General features: G+C 37.9%; 2 protein-coding genes across 4 annotated transcripts; one reads left to right on the top strand and one right to left on the bottom strand.

Moving 5' to 3' along the window:
• Positions 1 to 6,280: 6,280 nt before the first annotated feature.
• LOC132106766 (phosphatidylinositol N-acetylglucosaminyltransferase subunit H-like) lies at positions 6,281 to 9,880 on the bottom strand. Of its 3 annotated transcripts, none has more exons than XM_059512750.1 (6): positions 9,743 to 9,880; positions 7,126 to 7,225; positions 6,816 to 7,025; positions 6,644 to 6,727; positions 6,470 to 6,551; positions 6,281 to 6,375 (listed from the first exon to the last, which is right to left on the bottom strand). In XM_059512750.1, the coding sequence occupies exons 1-5, from the start codon at positions 9,772 to 9,774 to the stop codon at positions 6,477 to 6,479; spliced, it is 501 nt and encodes a 166-aa protein (XP_059368733.1). In that variant the 5' UTR covers positions 9,775 to 9,880; the 3' UTR covers positions 6,281 to 6,375; positions 6,470 to 6,476. The 3 variants fall into 3 exon arrangements, with proteins under 3 accessions (XP_059368733.1, XP_059368732.1, XP_059368731.1); XM_059512749.1 differs by having other exon boundaries at positions 7,126 to 7,303; positions 9,743 to 9,875; XM_059512748.1 differs by lacking the exon at positions 9,743 to 9,880 and having other exon boundaries at positions 7,126 to 7,647.
• LOC132106764 (zinc finger FYVE domain-containing protein 1-like) lies at positions 8,550 to 17,639 on the top strand. Its single transcript, XM_059512746.1, has 11 exons — positions 8,550 to 9,901; positions 10,147 to 10,651; positions 10,767 to 10,981; positions 11,248 to 11,354; positions 12,330 to 12,438; positions 12,533 to 12,630; positions 12,723 to 12,840; positions 12,928 to 13,098; positions 13,185 to 13,365; positions 14,556 to 14,672; positions 16,316 to 17,639. Exons 1-11 carry the CDS (start codon positions 9,419 to 9,421, stop codon positions 16,546 to 16,548), a joined length of 2,337 nt encoding a protein of 778 aa, XP_059368729.1. The 5' UTR covers positions 8,550 to 9,418; the 3' UTR covers positions 16,549 to 17,639.
• The last annotated feature ends 437 nt before the right edge of the window (positions 17,640 to 18,076 follow it).

The raw sequence follows: 18,076 nt of genomic DNA, 5'->3' as shown, positions 1-18,076 counted from the left end.
AAACATCTTTAGTTTCATATTGATTAATAGGTTGAACTTGAACCTGTAGATGGGGATAGGGGTATATTTAAGACAAACAGGTTGGAAAACACTGTTATATTAATCTAAATGTTATTACTTTCCTTTAAATTTGCTCAAGGATTACGTCTCCGTCAGGTGGATATGCTTGAGGAGGGTTTGTGTGGCAGTTCTGCAACACTTACAAAGATCACCAAAAAACTCAAAACAGTATGTGTTAAATCAATACAAAAATTGCGAAGAGAAAGAAAGATGAGAATTGGTGGACCAAGGGCCTTTATAGTCCTGGATGAAAGCAAATTTTGCCACAAGCGAAAGGTATTTATATTTTTTTTTTACAAGATAATAATAAACTAATGGACTGTGATCATTTGCATTATGACTAGTTCCATGTTTGTTATATTACCCTTATACCCTTATAGTATGCACGTGGACGCTTTGGAAACACCTGGCGGAGAAAGGCATGGGTGTTTGGCATGATTGAAGTCAAAAGAAGACGAAGGAGACCTGTGCTCAAAGTAGTGAAACGAAGAACAGCTGGAAAATTGATTCCCATTGTTGAGAAGTATGTGCGTCAAGAAAGCACTTAACTCAGTGATGACTGGCCAGCTTATAGAAGACTTAGTCAGCATGGCTTTATTCACTATCAGGTCAACCACAGTCGTTTCTTTGTGCACCCACAAACAGGAGCTCATACGCAGCATATAGAACGTGCATGGAGAACCTACAAAAGTGAAGTATACCGTTATAGGGGTAACATGACTCTAAAGACATTGAAAAATCAACTTGCCTTTATTGAATGGCATTATTGGAGGGGGAAACAACATCCCAAAGGTGTTCTTGGTTGTCTGCTTCAAGATATTGCTGCTGCATATAGAGTATAATACGAAAAGCATCTATATGAATTTCTTTATGAGTAATCCTGCTAAAGATAACACACTGCATCAGGAAACATGCAAACCTTATTAATGTATATTTAGATATACTTAAGTACAGGTAAGTATACATGAATTTTAGATGATACCATGTTTAGTCAATAAAAAGTAATTGTTTTTATACTGTACAAAGAATGTTGTCTGATTTGTGCACTATAAATTAATAAAAATATAGCTGTTTTTCAATTGCTTGTGTATGACTGTTAATGCTAAATTGCTCATCTCAACAGTGCTTATAACAAAGTTGGAAGAACTGGTAATTACTATGTAATGTTTGTGTAAAATGGTGCACTTTATTTTACAGTCCTATTTCCATTTACTTACTATGAACTTACTGGTGAATGTACCTATTAGTTCATGTATAAGTTATGCAGTACTCAAGTTGGGGGGTAAGAACATGGACCAAGGTACTTGTTGAGTAATCGATGGTAAATGCCATTGCAGTTAACTTACCTCCTTCTTTAATGTCACTGATTCTCTTAACTAATTGATTCAACAGAGATTTTTGATGGTGTGCATTGCTAATAATTATACGTGTAGACAGATTTTACTTTGGACTTATACAGTAGCTACTAGACTCATAATAACACTTACAACTTATCATATGTCAAAATCCCTATTTAAAAGGACTGTGCCTGCTGAGCATTAACATGCAGAGCTGCACAGTTACTGCAGTGTTCCTAACCAACTTCCAAAGCACATATAGTTTCACATTAGTTATCATGAATGTACCCTGTTTGTTTGTGGCTGTTATTAACCATACTTAAGTACTACATATTTACCATGTACATACCATTAAGATGTACAGTAATGTTTCTTATTACTTACCATAAATGGATACTGTAAGGACGTGCCTGTTTGTACCCACACTAGTCCATAAGTACTACATATTTATCATGTACATACCATTAGGATGTACATTAATGTGTCTTATTACTTACCATAAATGGATACTGTAAGGACGTGCCTGTTTGTACCCACACTTGTCCGTAAGTACTACATATTTACCATGTAAATACCATTAGGATGTACAGTAATGTTTCTTATCAGTTGCCATATACAGATAATGTAAGGGCATTTTTGTACATTCACACTTGTCCATCAGTACTACATATTTGCCATGTATTTACATTAGTAGTTACAGTGAAGTATCTAATTACTTACCATGTACAGACACTACCTGTAAGTACCCACACTTGTATGTACATACAAACTAATTACCATGCATGTACAACTGTTAAGTACAGCCGTGTTTCTTATTAGTTACCATGTACATACAGTTCAGGTAAGTACCTTGTGTTACCACACATTTCCCTGTAGGTACAGGATATTTACCATGTATGTACCATGGAAGTATACGTACTGTAAAATAAAGTGCTACCAAAAATGGTTTATTCCCTCTCTGCCATTCTCAGGGGCTTGGCAGTAGCGAACTTGAGAAATGAATTTAAGAGGATATCTGGTGAATATTTCTAGGTGAAGGTTCGTACGAAGGTAGATGGAAGCTGCAGTCCAAAACAACCTCAGGAAAAAAAGAGAGCGCTTGAGCACCAAACTCTGCAAAGCTGAAGAAAGACATTTTGTAACAGGCTACTTTAAGAAATAAATTGCAAGACAAAACAAAAGACGCCGCAAGTTCCCATGAGTCAGTTCAGCACCTGCTCTATGTTTCTGCACATGTTTATCAAGAGAAGCTGAAGAGTTTTGGGCAAAGATTCAAATGAAAACTTGAGGTTGAAGGGGTGGGTTTTCTGGCTGACGCTCCAGTAACAGTTTTGTTATTCAGAGAGGTACCGTACAGGGGAAAGACAGCACTGAAAACGCACAGGAGAATAGCTTCCTGGGTAAAACTATCGAGCCTTCTCCTTTTTCAAAGCCTTTATAATGCCCTCAAATTGTTTTTATATCCTGATTTACTTCAGTTAATATTTTCTATATTTCCATACCTGAACTCAATAACTGAAGTAGATGCAGTGAGATTTTCCACCCTTGAGTTTCTCAGCACTATTTGCATATGTTATTACACAATACAAAAAGCACACAAACACAGTTTAGGGAGGGTTTATGCCGCTTCCCGGTAACATAAGTACATCCAACCAATGAGTTAGCAACTGTATACAAAAAATGGAGGCCAATGACAAGAAGATTACAGCTGAGAGTGGAGTCGCTGCAGCGGTCAGTATTCTATCACCAGGGTGTTTCTGTGTTGCCTCATGGCCTGTGAATGTTACACCTTAGCACATATTAAAAGTCCACAGGGAGGCAAAGTAGCCAGGAGGGGAACTTCCATCCCAGCGGAGTTTCTGCACCCTTACCAGACAACTGTTTTCCCTCCAAAAACAGCCCATCATTCGGGCAATCAGAAGTAGCTGTTGAATCCGCTGATGAGGGGTCTCAGTTTAAATAGGCTCCCTAAAGAACATTGCAGTGAAGAGTTCTTAAAGAACCTTTTTCTTAGTGTTTTAATAATCCAAAGAACCTCTTTTTCTTACTATCATTTGCGTGAAAAAGCCCAAAAACGAAGCCCTTAAGGAGGCTTCCTCCCACTTGTGCTAAAAATGCCAAGTTTTATCACTTGAGTACTTTGAAGTGAGCTTACGTGCCACTGGAGTGATTATGCATACACAACTATAAAAACTGTTGTTAAGGCCAATTAACTTGGTTAGGAGGGCGCAGTGTAAACATGTCAATCAGAACAGCTAAACACCGATATTTTAATGTCATACTGAGTTGAATTCATTGGGAAAGTGCTGATGGTGGACGGTTTGTTTATGATGTGGTGTGTTGGGTGTAGAACAGTCTAACCCCCACTGACTTCCTGGGAGGTTCACACCTCTGGGAGGGATGATTATCCTGTCAGGAGCATCTTCACAGCAACTTAACAGGATCATTTCAAACCCCTGAGTTGTTTTCACAGCTTTTATGGGAATGGTCATTCCAAATGGTCAGAGGGGAATGAAGCAATAGTACATGAGAAACCATATTTGAATAACAACAAGGTCTCTGAACTCTGGCCTTCAGGGTCAAGCATGGCTTCAAAACGAGTTAAGCCCAATTGACAGCATTTGTAACAATGCTGATTATCATGAAAAAATAAAAACATAAAAAAGAGGCACTTACAAAATAGGCAAAATGAATTTAAAAAAAAGTTTGTTTTAAAATGTCATAAAGACATTTTATAAAATCACTTACATTATTCTGTTAAAATATGTAGTACTTGAGCTGTAAAGCTGTTCTTTTAATTTTTACGGTCATTTTACACTGACGCGGTAACAAATCTGTAAATTGGATATATAATACCATTCAAAAGTCTGAGGTTAGCAGTTTATTTTTTTAAGAAAATAGTTCGATTCAGCAAGGATGCATTGAACTGATCAAAAGTGACAGTAAAGTTTTCTCTCTCAAATGCTGTTCTTTTGAACTTTCTGTTCATAAGAATAATAATAATACAAAAAAACAGTTTCAACAAAACTGTCTTCAGTATGGATAACACATGTTCCTTGAACGGCAAATCAGCATCAGAATGATTTCTGACGGATAAGCATATGGCACAAACAACTGGAGATATGGCTGCTGAAATCTCAGCTTTGCCATCACAGGAATAAATTACACTTTAAAACAAAACACACAGAAAAGGTCCATGTGATCATTTTAACAAACATTGTTGACTCCTGTTGTAATACTATACTATATTTTTAAAAGTGCCTCATTGTAACCCAAAATGTAATTATTTAAGAAAGAGTAAAATATTCAAACAAATTTCCTTTGGTAATCCAAATTGACAGATTTGCCAATGTTAACTTGAATTGAAATGAATCCGGAATATTCATTTAAAAACAAGGGGAGTCATTGCTGACAGTTGCTTTTAAAAGAAGGGAATGTTTGAATGTGTATAAATACAAAGCAGCATGAACAAAAACAAATGGGTGGTTTCTCTTTCCTTTTGCCAAACAGGTAAACATGAATGACAACTCTCACACCTGTCTATGCAGAAGGCAGCGAGCTCCTACAAGGAAATTGCAGAATATTTCAATAATACGGAGGTGGCATGGAACATTTCCTCAGAATATGTAAAAGTTAGCAGAATCCCGAGTAAAGATAAACACATCAACAACAAAAGTTTTGTGTTCCACAAAACCACAGCAAGAGCTATAGTGTGAAGGATGTTCACAACAGCTGAGCACCACAAATACTGTGAAACTGATATTTTTAGAAAGCTTCACTTGCCTTCTGCTGTCTGATCTCTAGAAAACACATACCGTATTTTCCGGACTATAAGTCGCACTTTTTTCATAGTTTGGCTGGTCCTGCGACTTATAGTCAGGTGAATTTATCAAAGTATAGTATAGTATAGTATACTTATAGTATAGTCTTATTTATCAAAATTAATTTGACATGAACCGAGAGAAAACATTACCGTCTACAGCCGCCAGAGGGCGCTCTTATGCTGCTCACTGCTCCCGTAGTCTACCACTGAGCAGCATAGGGCGCCCTCTTGCGGCTGTAAACGGTAATGTTTTCTCTTGGTTCTTGGTTTTAAATAAATGCGACTTATAGTCCAGTGCGACTTATATATGTTTTTTTCCTCATCATGACGTATTTTTGGACTGATGCGACTTATACTCAGGTGCGACTTATAGTCCGAAAAATACGGTACTTGGTACAAAACAACCAAAGTATACATGTCCACTTCCCATTTATAAAATTTAAATGCAATTCAGAAATGAATAAAATAACAACTAATTCAACTACTTCATTTTTAAGGAACATTCATCACTTAAGTATAGGCTAACTCAGAAGCTTTGTGATGGTTTGAACTCCGTATCAAAGAGCTCAGATTAACTTACAGTGAGTTCTGCTTGACATCCTGACAAAAGCAGGAACACAATTAAATACCAACCCACCAAAAAGTAAATAAGATGGATTAACAAAATCCCTCAAATGACCCACAACAATGGCGGCCAAGAAAGACCTGCTTTAAAAGCTGATTGATGCACAGATTCTCCACACTTAAATTAAAATCTATCAAGTAAATAAATATTATAGCATTTATTAAAAGAGTTTGGTTCATGTTTTAAATAGGAACAAATAATAAATTATTTATTCAATGCCTATTTAAAATGTCATAGCTATGATTAAAAGAGTATAAAAGGAAATCATTATTAATATAACAAACTGATTAGGTTCTGGTTAACAAATATTGGCACACATGTCCCTCTAGTGGCTAATAAAGGTCAGCATCATCAGGAAAAACAATCAGCTATCAAAATCAGGAGTGTACATAATTTATGAAAACTATTAAGAGCATAATCTTTTTTTATAAAGTCAACATGTCTCTAATAAACCAATACATGCAAACTACTAACACACTTATGGTTCATTCTAGGGACTTCCAATCTTTATTCTGTTTCAAAGAAAGAATCTGTAGGGTAAAAGAAATAGAGTAATAAAATATTTATAGACACAGAAATGACAATTATACAAAACATGTATAGTATGAAGCATAGCATCATTACCTCAGTGTCATCTAGAGTGTGCAAGAATCTCTTGACAGCTCCTGTACACGTGAACCAAACAATTCAGCCGAGGCTTTGAACTCTGCCAGAAGAATGCAACATGTTAATTTACAGACTGACAGGCTAAAGATATAATCTTGCTTGTGCAATAGAACACCAGCAGCTACTTCATACCTGAAAAAGAGGGACAACACTGGTCACTGTCTCAGGATCTGCTGGGTCCTTTATCAGAATGCACAGATAGTATATAATGCGGTGCTGAGGTGGAAACATACAAGGGTGATTATTTTTCGATCACAAAGTCAATCATGCACAAGAGCCACTGGAGAAAAAACGGCATGTTTACCATATAAACAGCCTCGTTGATCACAATGTCTTTCAGCTTGCTCATCTCAATGAAGATCGTCCTTTCTCGTCCAGATGCATAAGATGAAGACAGCTGGACACCCAGGGAACCGATTATGAGAAGGGTCTCATGGTCCACCTTCACAAAGTGAATCTGAATCATCATCCCAGCCAGAGTGAGGAGGATGGCACTCGACAGGACAGTCGTGTTCTAGACATTAAACAAAAGTCAATAGTAGTCGAATAATCTAATTTTACTATTGAAAAATAAGTTTACGAGTTCGTATTCTTGCAGTATCAGATGTTCTTACCTCGGTGAAGAAAAATAAAGCATAAGCAAATAACCAAACGAAGCAGGTGTAGACCATCACCTTGCGCAAGGACAGCCTCGGTGAGGTGACAGTAAACTCTCTGCAGAGAGCAGAGTGAGTTTGGCAGTCTAAAGAAATCGAGTTGCCATTTATGTCTGTGAACTCTTCCTCGGCCATGCTGATCACCGTCAGAACATTATATGAATAAGGATTTAGGAATAAATAGTTTTGACAGTCATTTGACAACAAACAGTGGAATCTTCTTCTTATGGGGTATGGCGTTGAAACATTAATAGAACAGAGCTTTTCCGCCATCTAGTGGACTGGGGTGTGAATTTTTTTATAAGAATTTGTTCTCGTCGACCTTTTTGAGGATAAAAAGGCCTCTTTAATTTTAGTTGAATAAAAATGAAGGCCAGACAGTCAGTTCAGTGGGTTTCCGCTACTGTTGTGTACCTGGATATCGGCCATTTGTTTAAAATGCATGTTTACAAAATATATAATCAAAATATGTGTTGTAAAAATGAGAAAATTATGTATAGGCTACAGGTTCTACATTATATTAAAAATTTGCGGGGCAGTATATTATTTAAAATGGTCTAAATGTCTGTCCTTCAGATCTTTGCTGTCATTATAAAAAATAAAAAAAAAACGAAAATGTTGTCTGAATATACAGTTCATACAATAATTTGTGTTTATGATAAGTAACTTTTAAACAGCATAATCTTTTTGAAAATGAACACAAGGTACTTTAAACTTTAGGATACCTTTTTCTTCTTTAAAGAGCACTTGTTCCAGAAATAATATTCTTTAATACAATATAGCCTACTTCAACAAATATAAGTGTGAACTAAATTGTATAGGCTACAATTTGCAATTAAATGAAAGTCTAATAGCTTAAACTTTACATGTAACATTAAATAACAGTTAAAACTTGAATCAAGTACTTCACATGCTTTAAAATGTTAGACTACATATTAAGTGCACTTCTTTAAAGCACATCAAATGATTAAAATAAGTTTAAATGTGCTATAAAAATTATGACATTATAAAGTGCATTTTTGAAAAAGATTAAGTGTTAAGAAACATGAAAGTGTCCATTAACATCATTGCATTAATACTATCTGTAAAGTGCAGTTTTTTTTCTTCCGAACATAATTTTAAGATTTGAAACACTTAAAATATAAACACTTCTTTTTCAGACAGGAATGCCTAACGAGACGTTATTATTCTGTCCCCTCATATGTTCCCAAGTTTGTTCCTCTTGCACCATCTTGTTTTTGAAATCATACAGCTGTTGACCTCTGCCCGCCCCAACCCTCCTGCTACATCCTACAAGTAAATAATTCTTGTGGAGAACGGACTCAGTTTCCCATATGGCTTTGCGGCTGGTAACCTTCGACTTCCGCTCCAGTGAAAACAAGCCGATCAGCTGATCTGACCTGGCAACAACATTCAGCCGAATCTACCGGGGAGGGGAATCATTTTACAAGCTGGTGGGGGAAAACAGTTATCTTGACATCAGTCGTCTTATTAATTTGTGATTATCAAAGGGTCGTTGTCGTGTGCGAGGTTTCAGGGAATTCAGCAGCTTGTTTGATGTAAATTGCGGTGTGATTCTGGCTCGAAATCAGCTTGTTTTGTTCGCTCAAAGCTGGGTTGACCAATGTGTTGTTGGGTGAACATACTTTAAGGACAGTCTGTACGATACTAAACAATTATTAATTCCGCCGCACTTGTCATTTCTAACCCCCCTAGTGTTTGTAGTCTTTGAAATTGGAGGTGTTTTTACAGACACGTATGCTAAGCTTAGCTAGCTTGAGTAACAAAGCCCAGGACGATAACAACATCCGAATGTAACGTTAGCGGTTTTAGTGTTTACATCTGCAAAATAAATACATGTCGATTATGGTTGCTTGTAGTTTGTAAGTTTAGACTGCTTGATCACTTTAAAACCAACCAGAAGTCTGACCTAGTGCCAGTGTTATACGAATTATCTATTTATAGTTCATATTGAATGTTTGATTTTAAGCCAGTGTCATAATTTGACACCACACCTCGAATTCCAATGAAATTCAAGGTAAACGAGTAAGATATTGTTTAAGAGCTCAAATCCATCATATTTGAGGCTGTATTTCATTTTTCTGGTTGATTGTACATTTAGGTTGGTTTCTACTGTAGTTAGTGAAACTTTGAGGAATATCTAGTCAGTATATTTACTTTAGGATTTTAGTACTTTAAATTCGGTCGTTTCCGTTCGGTTCGCTACCTCGCTGTTATATTTAGACGTATAATGAGCAGTCAGGGCTCGTCGGTGGAGAAGGGGGATAACGGCGTCCTGGTTTGTCAGGAGAGTTATGCCTGCGGTGGCTCCGACGAGGCCGCATTCGAGTGCGACGAATGCGGCAGCCTGCAGTGCGTCCGCTGCGAGCTGGAGCTCCACCGTCAGGAGCGCATGAGGAACCACGACAGGATCCGAATCTCACCTGGACACGTACCCTACTGCGATTCATGTAAAGGGGACGGGGGCGTTCCGGACGGGGGTCGCCTGAGAGCAGTGGTCCGCTGCCAGGGATGTAAAATCAACCTGTGTTTGGACTGTCAGAAGCGGACTCACAGCGGGGTCAGTAAAAGAAAGCACCCTCTCATCGTCTACCCTCCCCCGAAACCCGCGGAGAAGAACTGCAGCACTGGCGATGAACTGCTGGATGCGTTAAAGGCTAAACTGGAGCAAGTCACTAGCTTTCTTCTAGTGGATGAAAAGGAAGATATGCAAGTAAGTCATCTTTTGTAACTTTTGAACTTTCACCAGTTTTATACAACAGTTCGTTCTGGTCCTCAAATTTGATTGGCTGAGTGGCGTTTTTTTTGAGCCTACAATGTAGATTTTATGCCATTTTTTAATGCAAAATAAACAATAATAATAATTAAAAATCGTGATATAAGGAAAATGTGTGATATTCATTGAGGTGAAATGTAACACATTATTAAGCAACATGTTCATTTCCAAAACCTGAACAGGTGAAGGATGAGGAGGAGTTCGTGAGGAAATTAGCCTGCAGGCCCGAGGAGCTCTTGAAGGTGGTGTCCATTTTCGGCAACACTGGAGAAGGCAAATCCCACACCCTCAATCACACTTTCTTTTTGGGTCGTGAAGTTTTCAAGACATCTCCAACCCAGGAATCCTGCACCGTTGGGGTGTGGGCAGCACTGGACCCTGTCCATAGTGTGGTGGTTGTTGACACGGAGGGACTCCTGGGGGCAGGAACTAACCAAGGACAGCGAACCCGCCTCCTCCTGAAGGTGCTTGCGGTCTCTGATCTGGTCATCTATCGGACACATGCCGACCGGCTACATGATGATCTTTTTAAGTTTCTTGGAGATGCATCAGATGCGTATCTAAAACATTTCACAAAGGAGCTGAAAGCCACAACTGCACGCTGTGGTTTGGATGTGCCCCTTTCGACTTTGGGTCCCGCTGTTATAATCTTCCATGAGACAGTCCACACCAAGTTATTAGGCTCAGGTCAGTTTTGGATGTTTTCTACTTTGCTGTCTTTCTTACCTAACAATAATAATTTAGGAATGACACTGAAAGATTATAATAAAAGCATAATGGCTCTCTTTTGCACAAACTGTAGACAAGCCATCAGAATCGGCCGAGCGGCTTCTTCAGGAACGTTTCAGAAAGCTTGGCCTCTTTCCAGAAGCTTTCAGCTCTATTCAGTACCGAGGCACTCGAACCCACAACCCCCCGACTGACTTTAGCGGTCTGCTGCGCAGCGTGGAGCAGCAGTTAGACAACAACACTACACGATCTCCACGCTCTGCCGGTGTAATCTATAAAGCCTTGCAGGTCATTTATTTTTGTTGATAATATCAATAACACTTTTAGCACATCAATGACGTGAAGAAGTGGAATAGTTGGTTTGAAATGTTCTCAACAACTTTTCTCTAAAAACATTCCTTTTTTTAATCTACTGAAGTGGCATGTTTTTGTCATATAACTATTTACAAATCTTGAGCTCTGGCATTGACATATTCCAAAGGACATTTGTGCTATTTCTAGTTCTCAGTTGTAATGTACAGTAGTTTGTGTGGCTGATCAAACTTGTTCTCCAGGCTTTGAGTGAGTGCTTCAGTGGAGAGATTCCTGATGAGCATCTGGCTAGCAACTCTTTTTTTCCAGATGAATACTTTACCTGCTCCAGCATCTGCCTCAGCTGTGGGTAAGTCTTCACATCTCAGGAATCACTCCACTACTGATTTCAAATCTGTTTCACATTTTTAAAGCAACCGTGAAATAGAAGAACATACTCTCTGTTGTTCAAGAGTTGGGGGTGGTATGAATAATAATAAAAAAGTTTTTGTAAGTAGCCTTTTTAGTTCACCAAAGCTGATTTTATTTAATGGAAAAAGAAAAAAACAGTACAAAGAGTAATAATGTCAAATATGATTACAATTTAAAATTACTGTTTTTTTTAATTATTATTATTGTAGTACATTTTATAATGCAATTTATTTCTGTGATGGCAATGCTAAATCTTCAGTCTTTCATTTTTGATCAATTTAATCCTTGCTGAATAAAAGTATTAGTTTCTTTAAAAATATATCTTACCGACCCCAAACTTTTAATCAGTAGTTTTTTTTTAAATGTTTGTTAAAAACAGTGTCATTTTAGCAACTTGGTTCAAAGGTTCATATGGAATCTGTGAAATATGGTAATAGTAAGATTGATTCAATCAGCCAAAGAACTTTAGATTTTAAATCTAAATTAGATTCGATGTTAAATAAATTAGATGTTTTTTTATGTTAAAACTTAGAATTTAAATTCTGCATTTCCTAATTCCATGTGCGTCTATTCTCTGATGATGAGAGACAATGCTCTAAAGGGTCCCTGAGCAACATTTAAGCATGTAAAATTAATATTTTTAACTCCCAAAGAAAGTTCTATTTTTACAATGAGTCATTTACATAAACTGAGAACTTGTTTGATAGAATAATTTAAAAGAACCGATTCAAAAGAGTTATTTGTATGGCTCCGATAAGGTGGCTAAACTAGTAATTAGACGTTTGACGATATTTGTTTTGACCCATGTAATGCAGGTGGAAAATTCCTTGCATTTACACCCTCCAAAAGACTGTTCTAGTATAAACAAAACTCCTTCTGAAAATGTTTGTTGTTTTTTATTTTTTATATATAGCTCAAGCTGTAAAAACAGCATGAATCACCTACGAGAGGGTGTGGGGCATGAGGCAAAACACCGCTGCCGCTATTCAGTCCACTATGATAATCGCATCTATACCTGCAAGGTAAGACATAAACAATAAAACACATGACCTGACCCCGACACATGCTCTGTGACTGCCTAGGTTTGGCATCATGTGTGTAAACCTGCTATTCCAGGCTTGTTATGAGAGTGGCAAAGAGGTGATTGTGGTTCCAAAGACGACAGCATCCTCTGACTCACCATGGTTTGGCTTGGCCATATACGCCTGGTCCGGGTGAGTCGTGTTATTGGAATATACTCGTTAAAGGTCCATTTAGTTCAGTTCATTTAGATGTACAGGACTTAGTTGGGTATTTTCCTTTGCAGATATGTGATCGAGTGTCCAAACTGCTCTGTGATCTATAGAAGTAGGCAGTACTGGTATGGGAACCAGGACCCTGTTGACACAGTGGTTCGGACTGAGATCCAGCATGTCTGGCCAGGGGTAAGAGTAGTCTGCTGTTCATCCCACGTATCAATAATTCAATTGGAAAAGTAAACAAAGCTTGTTCTTTTTACTTTTACGTCTCAGTCTGATGGATTCCTGAAGGACAATAACAACGCTGCGCAGAGGCTGCTGGATGGTGTGAACTATATGGCTCAGTCTGTTTCAGAGCTAAGCGTCAAGCCTGCCAAAGCCGTCACTGCCTGGTTAACAGACCAGATTGCCCCAGCTTACTGGAAGCCCAATTCTCTCATTATTGTGAGTTTTAATGTTAGCTAGGCAATTTTAATGTGGCTTTTTTTAATGAAGAGAAGTCGTCACTAAAACACTAAAACTTTTTCCAGAGATGTAAAAACTGTGGAGTGGAATTCCAAGATAATGATACAAAGCACCACTGTCGTGCTTGTGGAGATGGTTTCTGTAATGGTTGCTCCTCTAAGACACGGGCAGTCCCTGAGAGAGGTTGGGGCCTGGCGCCTGTGCGAGTCTGTGATGCCTGCTTTCAAAACAGAGGAATCCCAGAAGGTATCCTAGAATTATATATATATACACACACATACATACATACATATAGATAGATAGATAGTGAGAGAGAGAGTGGTGGCCAAAGTTGTTAGAACACCTGACCGATCTGAAAATATTGACTTTTTTTTTTTTTTTTTTACCTCAAAAACATGATTTCATTATGTTCATGAAACATGCAAATGGTTGCTCTGAGCACAACAAATACCAGCTGAAGTGAGTTGTACAGTTTTTATCTTCTTTTAACTTAAAAGATATGTCAACCTTTTTCACCAATTACAGCAGCACATCTCTCTGGCATAGTGTCAATAGATTTCCTGAGAACTTCAACACTAAAGTTATCCTATGCCTTCTGTCTAGTTTATTTTCCAACTCGCCCCAAATTCACTCAATGGGATTGAAGTCCAGACTTTGAGCGGCCAATCCATCATTTTTCAATGTTCCAGGAGATTCCTTCCTTTGCACCAGTTCCAGGCAAAAGTTAGTTTTTTGGGTATTGTACTGACCAATTCAACAAAAACAACTGAAACCTCTTAAATATCCCAAGTGTTCTAACAATTTTGGCCACCACTGTATATAAATACATATAGATTAGGGATGTGCATCTCAGATACATATGATGCAGCTACCGATGCGATACGATACACCTCCATACGATGCAGTGCAATCCGATTTGGATTCGATTCAGCACAATGTGATTTGATGCAATGGGAAAAATATAATCACTTTTAATGCCTCGAGGCCCGTTTCGTAAAACAAGTTAACCAGATAAGCCAGGCTTATTTCAGTTAGTTTGATTAATTGTCTAATAATTTGCTTAGTCACTGTGGCAGCTTATGCTGGGAAACTAACCTGGTCTAAAGCAAGCAATGTATATGTATTTGTATAGATGTGTGTAGTACATATGTAGATAGATAGATCTATTAGTACATACTGTAAAAAATTTAATGTAATGAAGAATTAAGCTAAGTGTTTTTTTTTTATAATCTACCTGGCTTTTATGCAAATCAGAGATAATTTCTTAACACCTTGGCAAATACTGTAACAAAAAACATGAGCAATGCATGATTTTCATGAGTTTGAATAATTTTGAAAGTACTACACACTTGAGAGTCAGACACTGGTGCAACATGTTGTGACATAAACATGCATATTTCAGTCCATAATGTCATACTGTAACTGGTCTCGCACAGAACTACTGGATGCAGCGCTGGAAGAGGAGCAAGGTGGGACTCTGATCGCCAGGAAGGTGGGAGAAGCTGTTCAGAACACATTAGGAGCGGTAGTCACTGCTATAGACATCCCTCTTGGTGAGTTCTTCCCTCCTCTAAGAGCCTATAAAAAAGTTAACATGACCGTATGTTACTACTAATATAAATGCACACTGAAAATAGTTGAGGAGCAACCCATTATAATGTTAAAGGGTCACTCCACCCATTTGCATTAAGAGGTCCATTGTTAGAAAACCAGTCATACTATTGAATGGTTGTGCAACATTCTCTCATTTTCCCCTGAGACGAGAGAAATCCACTATTTACCTTTTTCACTTCCTCCTACAATGACGCAAAAATCGTCATTTGACGTCATTGTAGGAGGAAGTGTAAAAAGGGTGGATTTCTGTAAAGACTACAAGCACAAGTAGTCTGCCCATAGGGGGTTGTACCTAATGCGCTAACAGACCTATCACACATCAGTGCCCGTGCGTTTGATTTCACCGGGAAAAACTTGGAGGAAAATACTGATTTTTCAGACGGATGCATTGGGGAGGATTTTGATTTAGACGAAGTTATGTTAGAAACGGATGTTCGTGGCTACCTTTATGAGCCACAGTACAGCGACGAGCAGCTAAAAAAACATGAAAAGCGTCAAACTAACACAGTAAAACATGGTTGATTTACATCGATAATAGCAAACTTATATATAACTTTTAGCTAAGTGTCTAACGTTACATTATTACGTTACATACTAACTTTACTTACTCATTTCTTGACAAGTGTAACGTTAGTTACTGAGGCAGACACATTAAAACAACAAGCGAGCAAAACATACAAGATATTTAATTCGTAAACAGAAAAATCATAGGAGATGTGTTTCTTTACAGCAGACGACTATGTCAGTGTGTGTTCTCAGTAGCCACTAGCTGCTAATAGAGTCTAGTCAGAAATAACATTACCTCCAGGCAAATGCGTTTAGTGTTGCTAGAGCTGGTGGTTCCCGACGTTCCTGGCTTTTCGTCGTCGTCGTCTGGCAAGGAAAATACTGAAGGAATTGCGTTTTTCAAAAGCGCGGGTCTCTTCAATCCTAGGGGGTTAGGCGCATAATCTTCGTGCTTGAAATGTAAACTGCACACCGTCTGATTTTTTAGTGCTTCAAGTGTTGTGTCCTCACCGAACTTAGGGTTATTGATAACGTTAGCCCGTAGCCACTTTTTGCACAAGTCCGTATCTTTCGGGGATCTGTGAATACTTTTCCTTGTTCTTGAACAACATCCCGGTACTATGCAAGTGCACACCATTTTGTCACAAAAACATTAATTGGGTCGCAAAATAACTCTTCACAATGCCAAATAATTTACAATCGGTAGCGTAGAGGAGAGCTCAACTAATCCACATTGATGGGCGGAGTAGTGGGAGTGGCCTGCGGAGCTGAGTATTGCAATGCACTATGGGGATTGTTGTCTACAGTCCACAAGCTCTAAAAAGTTATTTTCTGCCTTTTATAGGCCCAGAAGGACCAAAAAAAAAAATGATACTATTCTACTACATATATGACCCACTTTCAATACACATTCATGTCTCCACGGGTGGAATGACCCTTTAACTAATAATAAGCATTTGGCTTGTTCAAGTAACCTCTTCTGTAAGCTTTAGGATTAAGCATTTTATTTTCATAACAGTTATATGCTTGCGCAGGAATATCTCAGTATATATAAATTATCAAATGCATTTACTAGGTCTGGTAAAAGATGCTGCCCGTCCAGCATATTGGGTCCCTGACCAAGACATCCGTTGCTGCCACCAGTGCCAGCGTGAGTTTAATGCCCGTCTCTCTATTCATCACTGCCGTGCATGTGGAGAAGGAGTATGTAACGACTGCTCCCCTGATCGCCGGGCCGTGCCCTCCAGGGGTTGGGACCATCCTGTGCGGGTGTGCATCACCTGCAACCAAAAATCTGGAGAGCTCTAGCAGAACCGAATACAACTCTATATCATAAGACACCCCTGTTATGTGGCTACAGTGCTTCAGGACGGGTTGGAAAGATAAAAAGCACTGCTCTTGAACTAATGAATGATTGTTCGAGAGGAACATCCCGCTTTTTGTCCCAACACTTCACGCCATGCTTCTCAGCTCTACATAAGCTGTTCACAGTTTAATATATGTAATGGCCTATGTATTTTCTTCTTTTAAAGGTAAAAAAAAACACAAGAAAATAAATCCGTCAAACCATCGACAATCCTTTGTCCGCCATGAAATACATTACCTGTGGGTAGGCCCAGATGGAACGTTGTAATGAGTATTTTTGGGAAAATCTGCAGAATGGGTTTAAACATGGTAGAAAAAAAAAAGTGTTAAACGTGATCAAAGGTCCATTCCATTCCTGTGGCTGAAGATCCATATGGGCCCTCCTGTTGGTAAAGGCAGCTAACTTATGGCCTCTACATGATGCATGGACCGGTGAACACATAGTAGTAATATTGTTTACTGTCCTGTTGTGTTGCTCAATTTTCACTTTAAGGAAAGATTCATTTGATTTGACCTGTTTAAAACAAGGTTGGCCATATTTTTTTAGCATTCCTTTACCCTCATGCAAAACAGATGTTGTTCAGCATCATTTAAAGACTTCTTTATCATTTATTTTAAATGTGTGTATTCGAACATTAAGTTTTTGTTTGACATTTTTAAAAACTGACCTTTTTAATGAATCACTTCCCCTGTTGCCGTATCAATCTGCATAGTGACTCTTAACACAAAGCAATGATGAAACACAAATGATGTGGCTCTGCAATATCTGTCAAAAGCAAAGCCAATCCACATAAATCTCATGTTTTCATATGGTATTTGCTTCTATTTAGCCCCAGGTATTTGTTCTGATCACTGTCATTTGAATTGTTTCCTTGGCCAAACAAACAACTCATTATGTAGAATCAGGTTATCATAGGCTCACTGAGGCATTACGTGTGGATGACCGAACATGCCTGAAACAGACATAAGAAACATGAATATCATCTTATGTGATTGCACCTTGTATGCCAATTAAATTAAACTTGAGTACCTCTAAGAGTGTGGCTTAAATATAAAAATGTGTAAATGCATACTTGTACTGATAGGGACCATTTTCTTATTTGTCCATAAAATGAAATTCCATGGGGTCCAATGTTTTCATTTTATCGACAAAAACAGTTAAAACATTAAATTCATGTTGGGATTTGAACCAAAGATATGGATGAACACATTTTAGATTTATTTTGAATTGAAGAATGGTTTCCCCTCTTTTCTTTTTTTTTTCTTTTTTACAAAAAGTTAAAGCACATTTCAAGTCAAATATTTCCAGAAAAACAACATAACATGAAATTGCACTTTTAAGAGGTATGTTTCAAGTGACTATCATTTAAATCTTATATCTAATAAGCTTTTCCAAAAAATAAATCCACTGATGACATAAGGGATAAGAAGTATTCTGAATCCATCACAGTCTAATCTAGAATTTTACTAA

Source organism: Carassius carassius, chromosome 27, assembly GCF_963082965.1.
Source record: "Carassius carassius chromosome 27, fCarCar2.1, whole genome shotgun sequence".
NCBI classification, from domain to species: Eukaryota; Metazoa; Chordata; class Actinopteri; order Cypriniformes; family Cyprinidae; genus Carassius; species Carassius carassius.
This window is presented reverse-complemented; position numbering and strand designations above follow the sequence as displayed.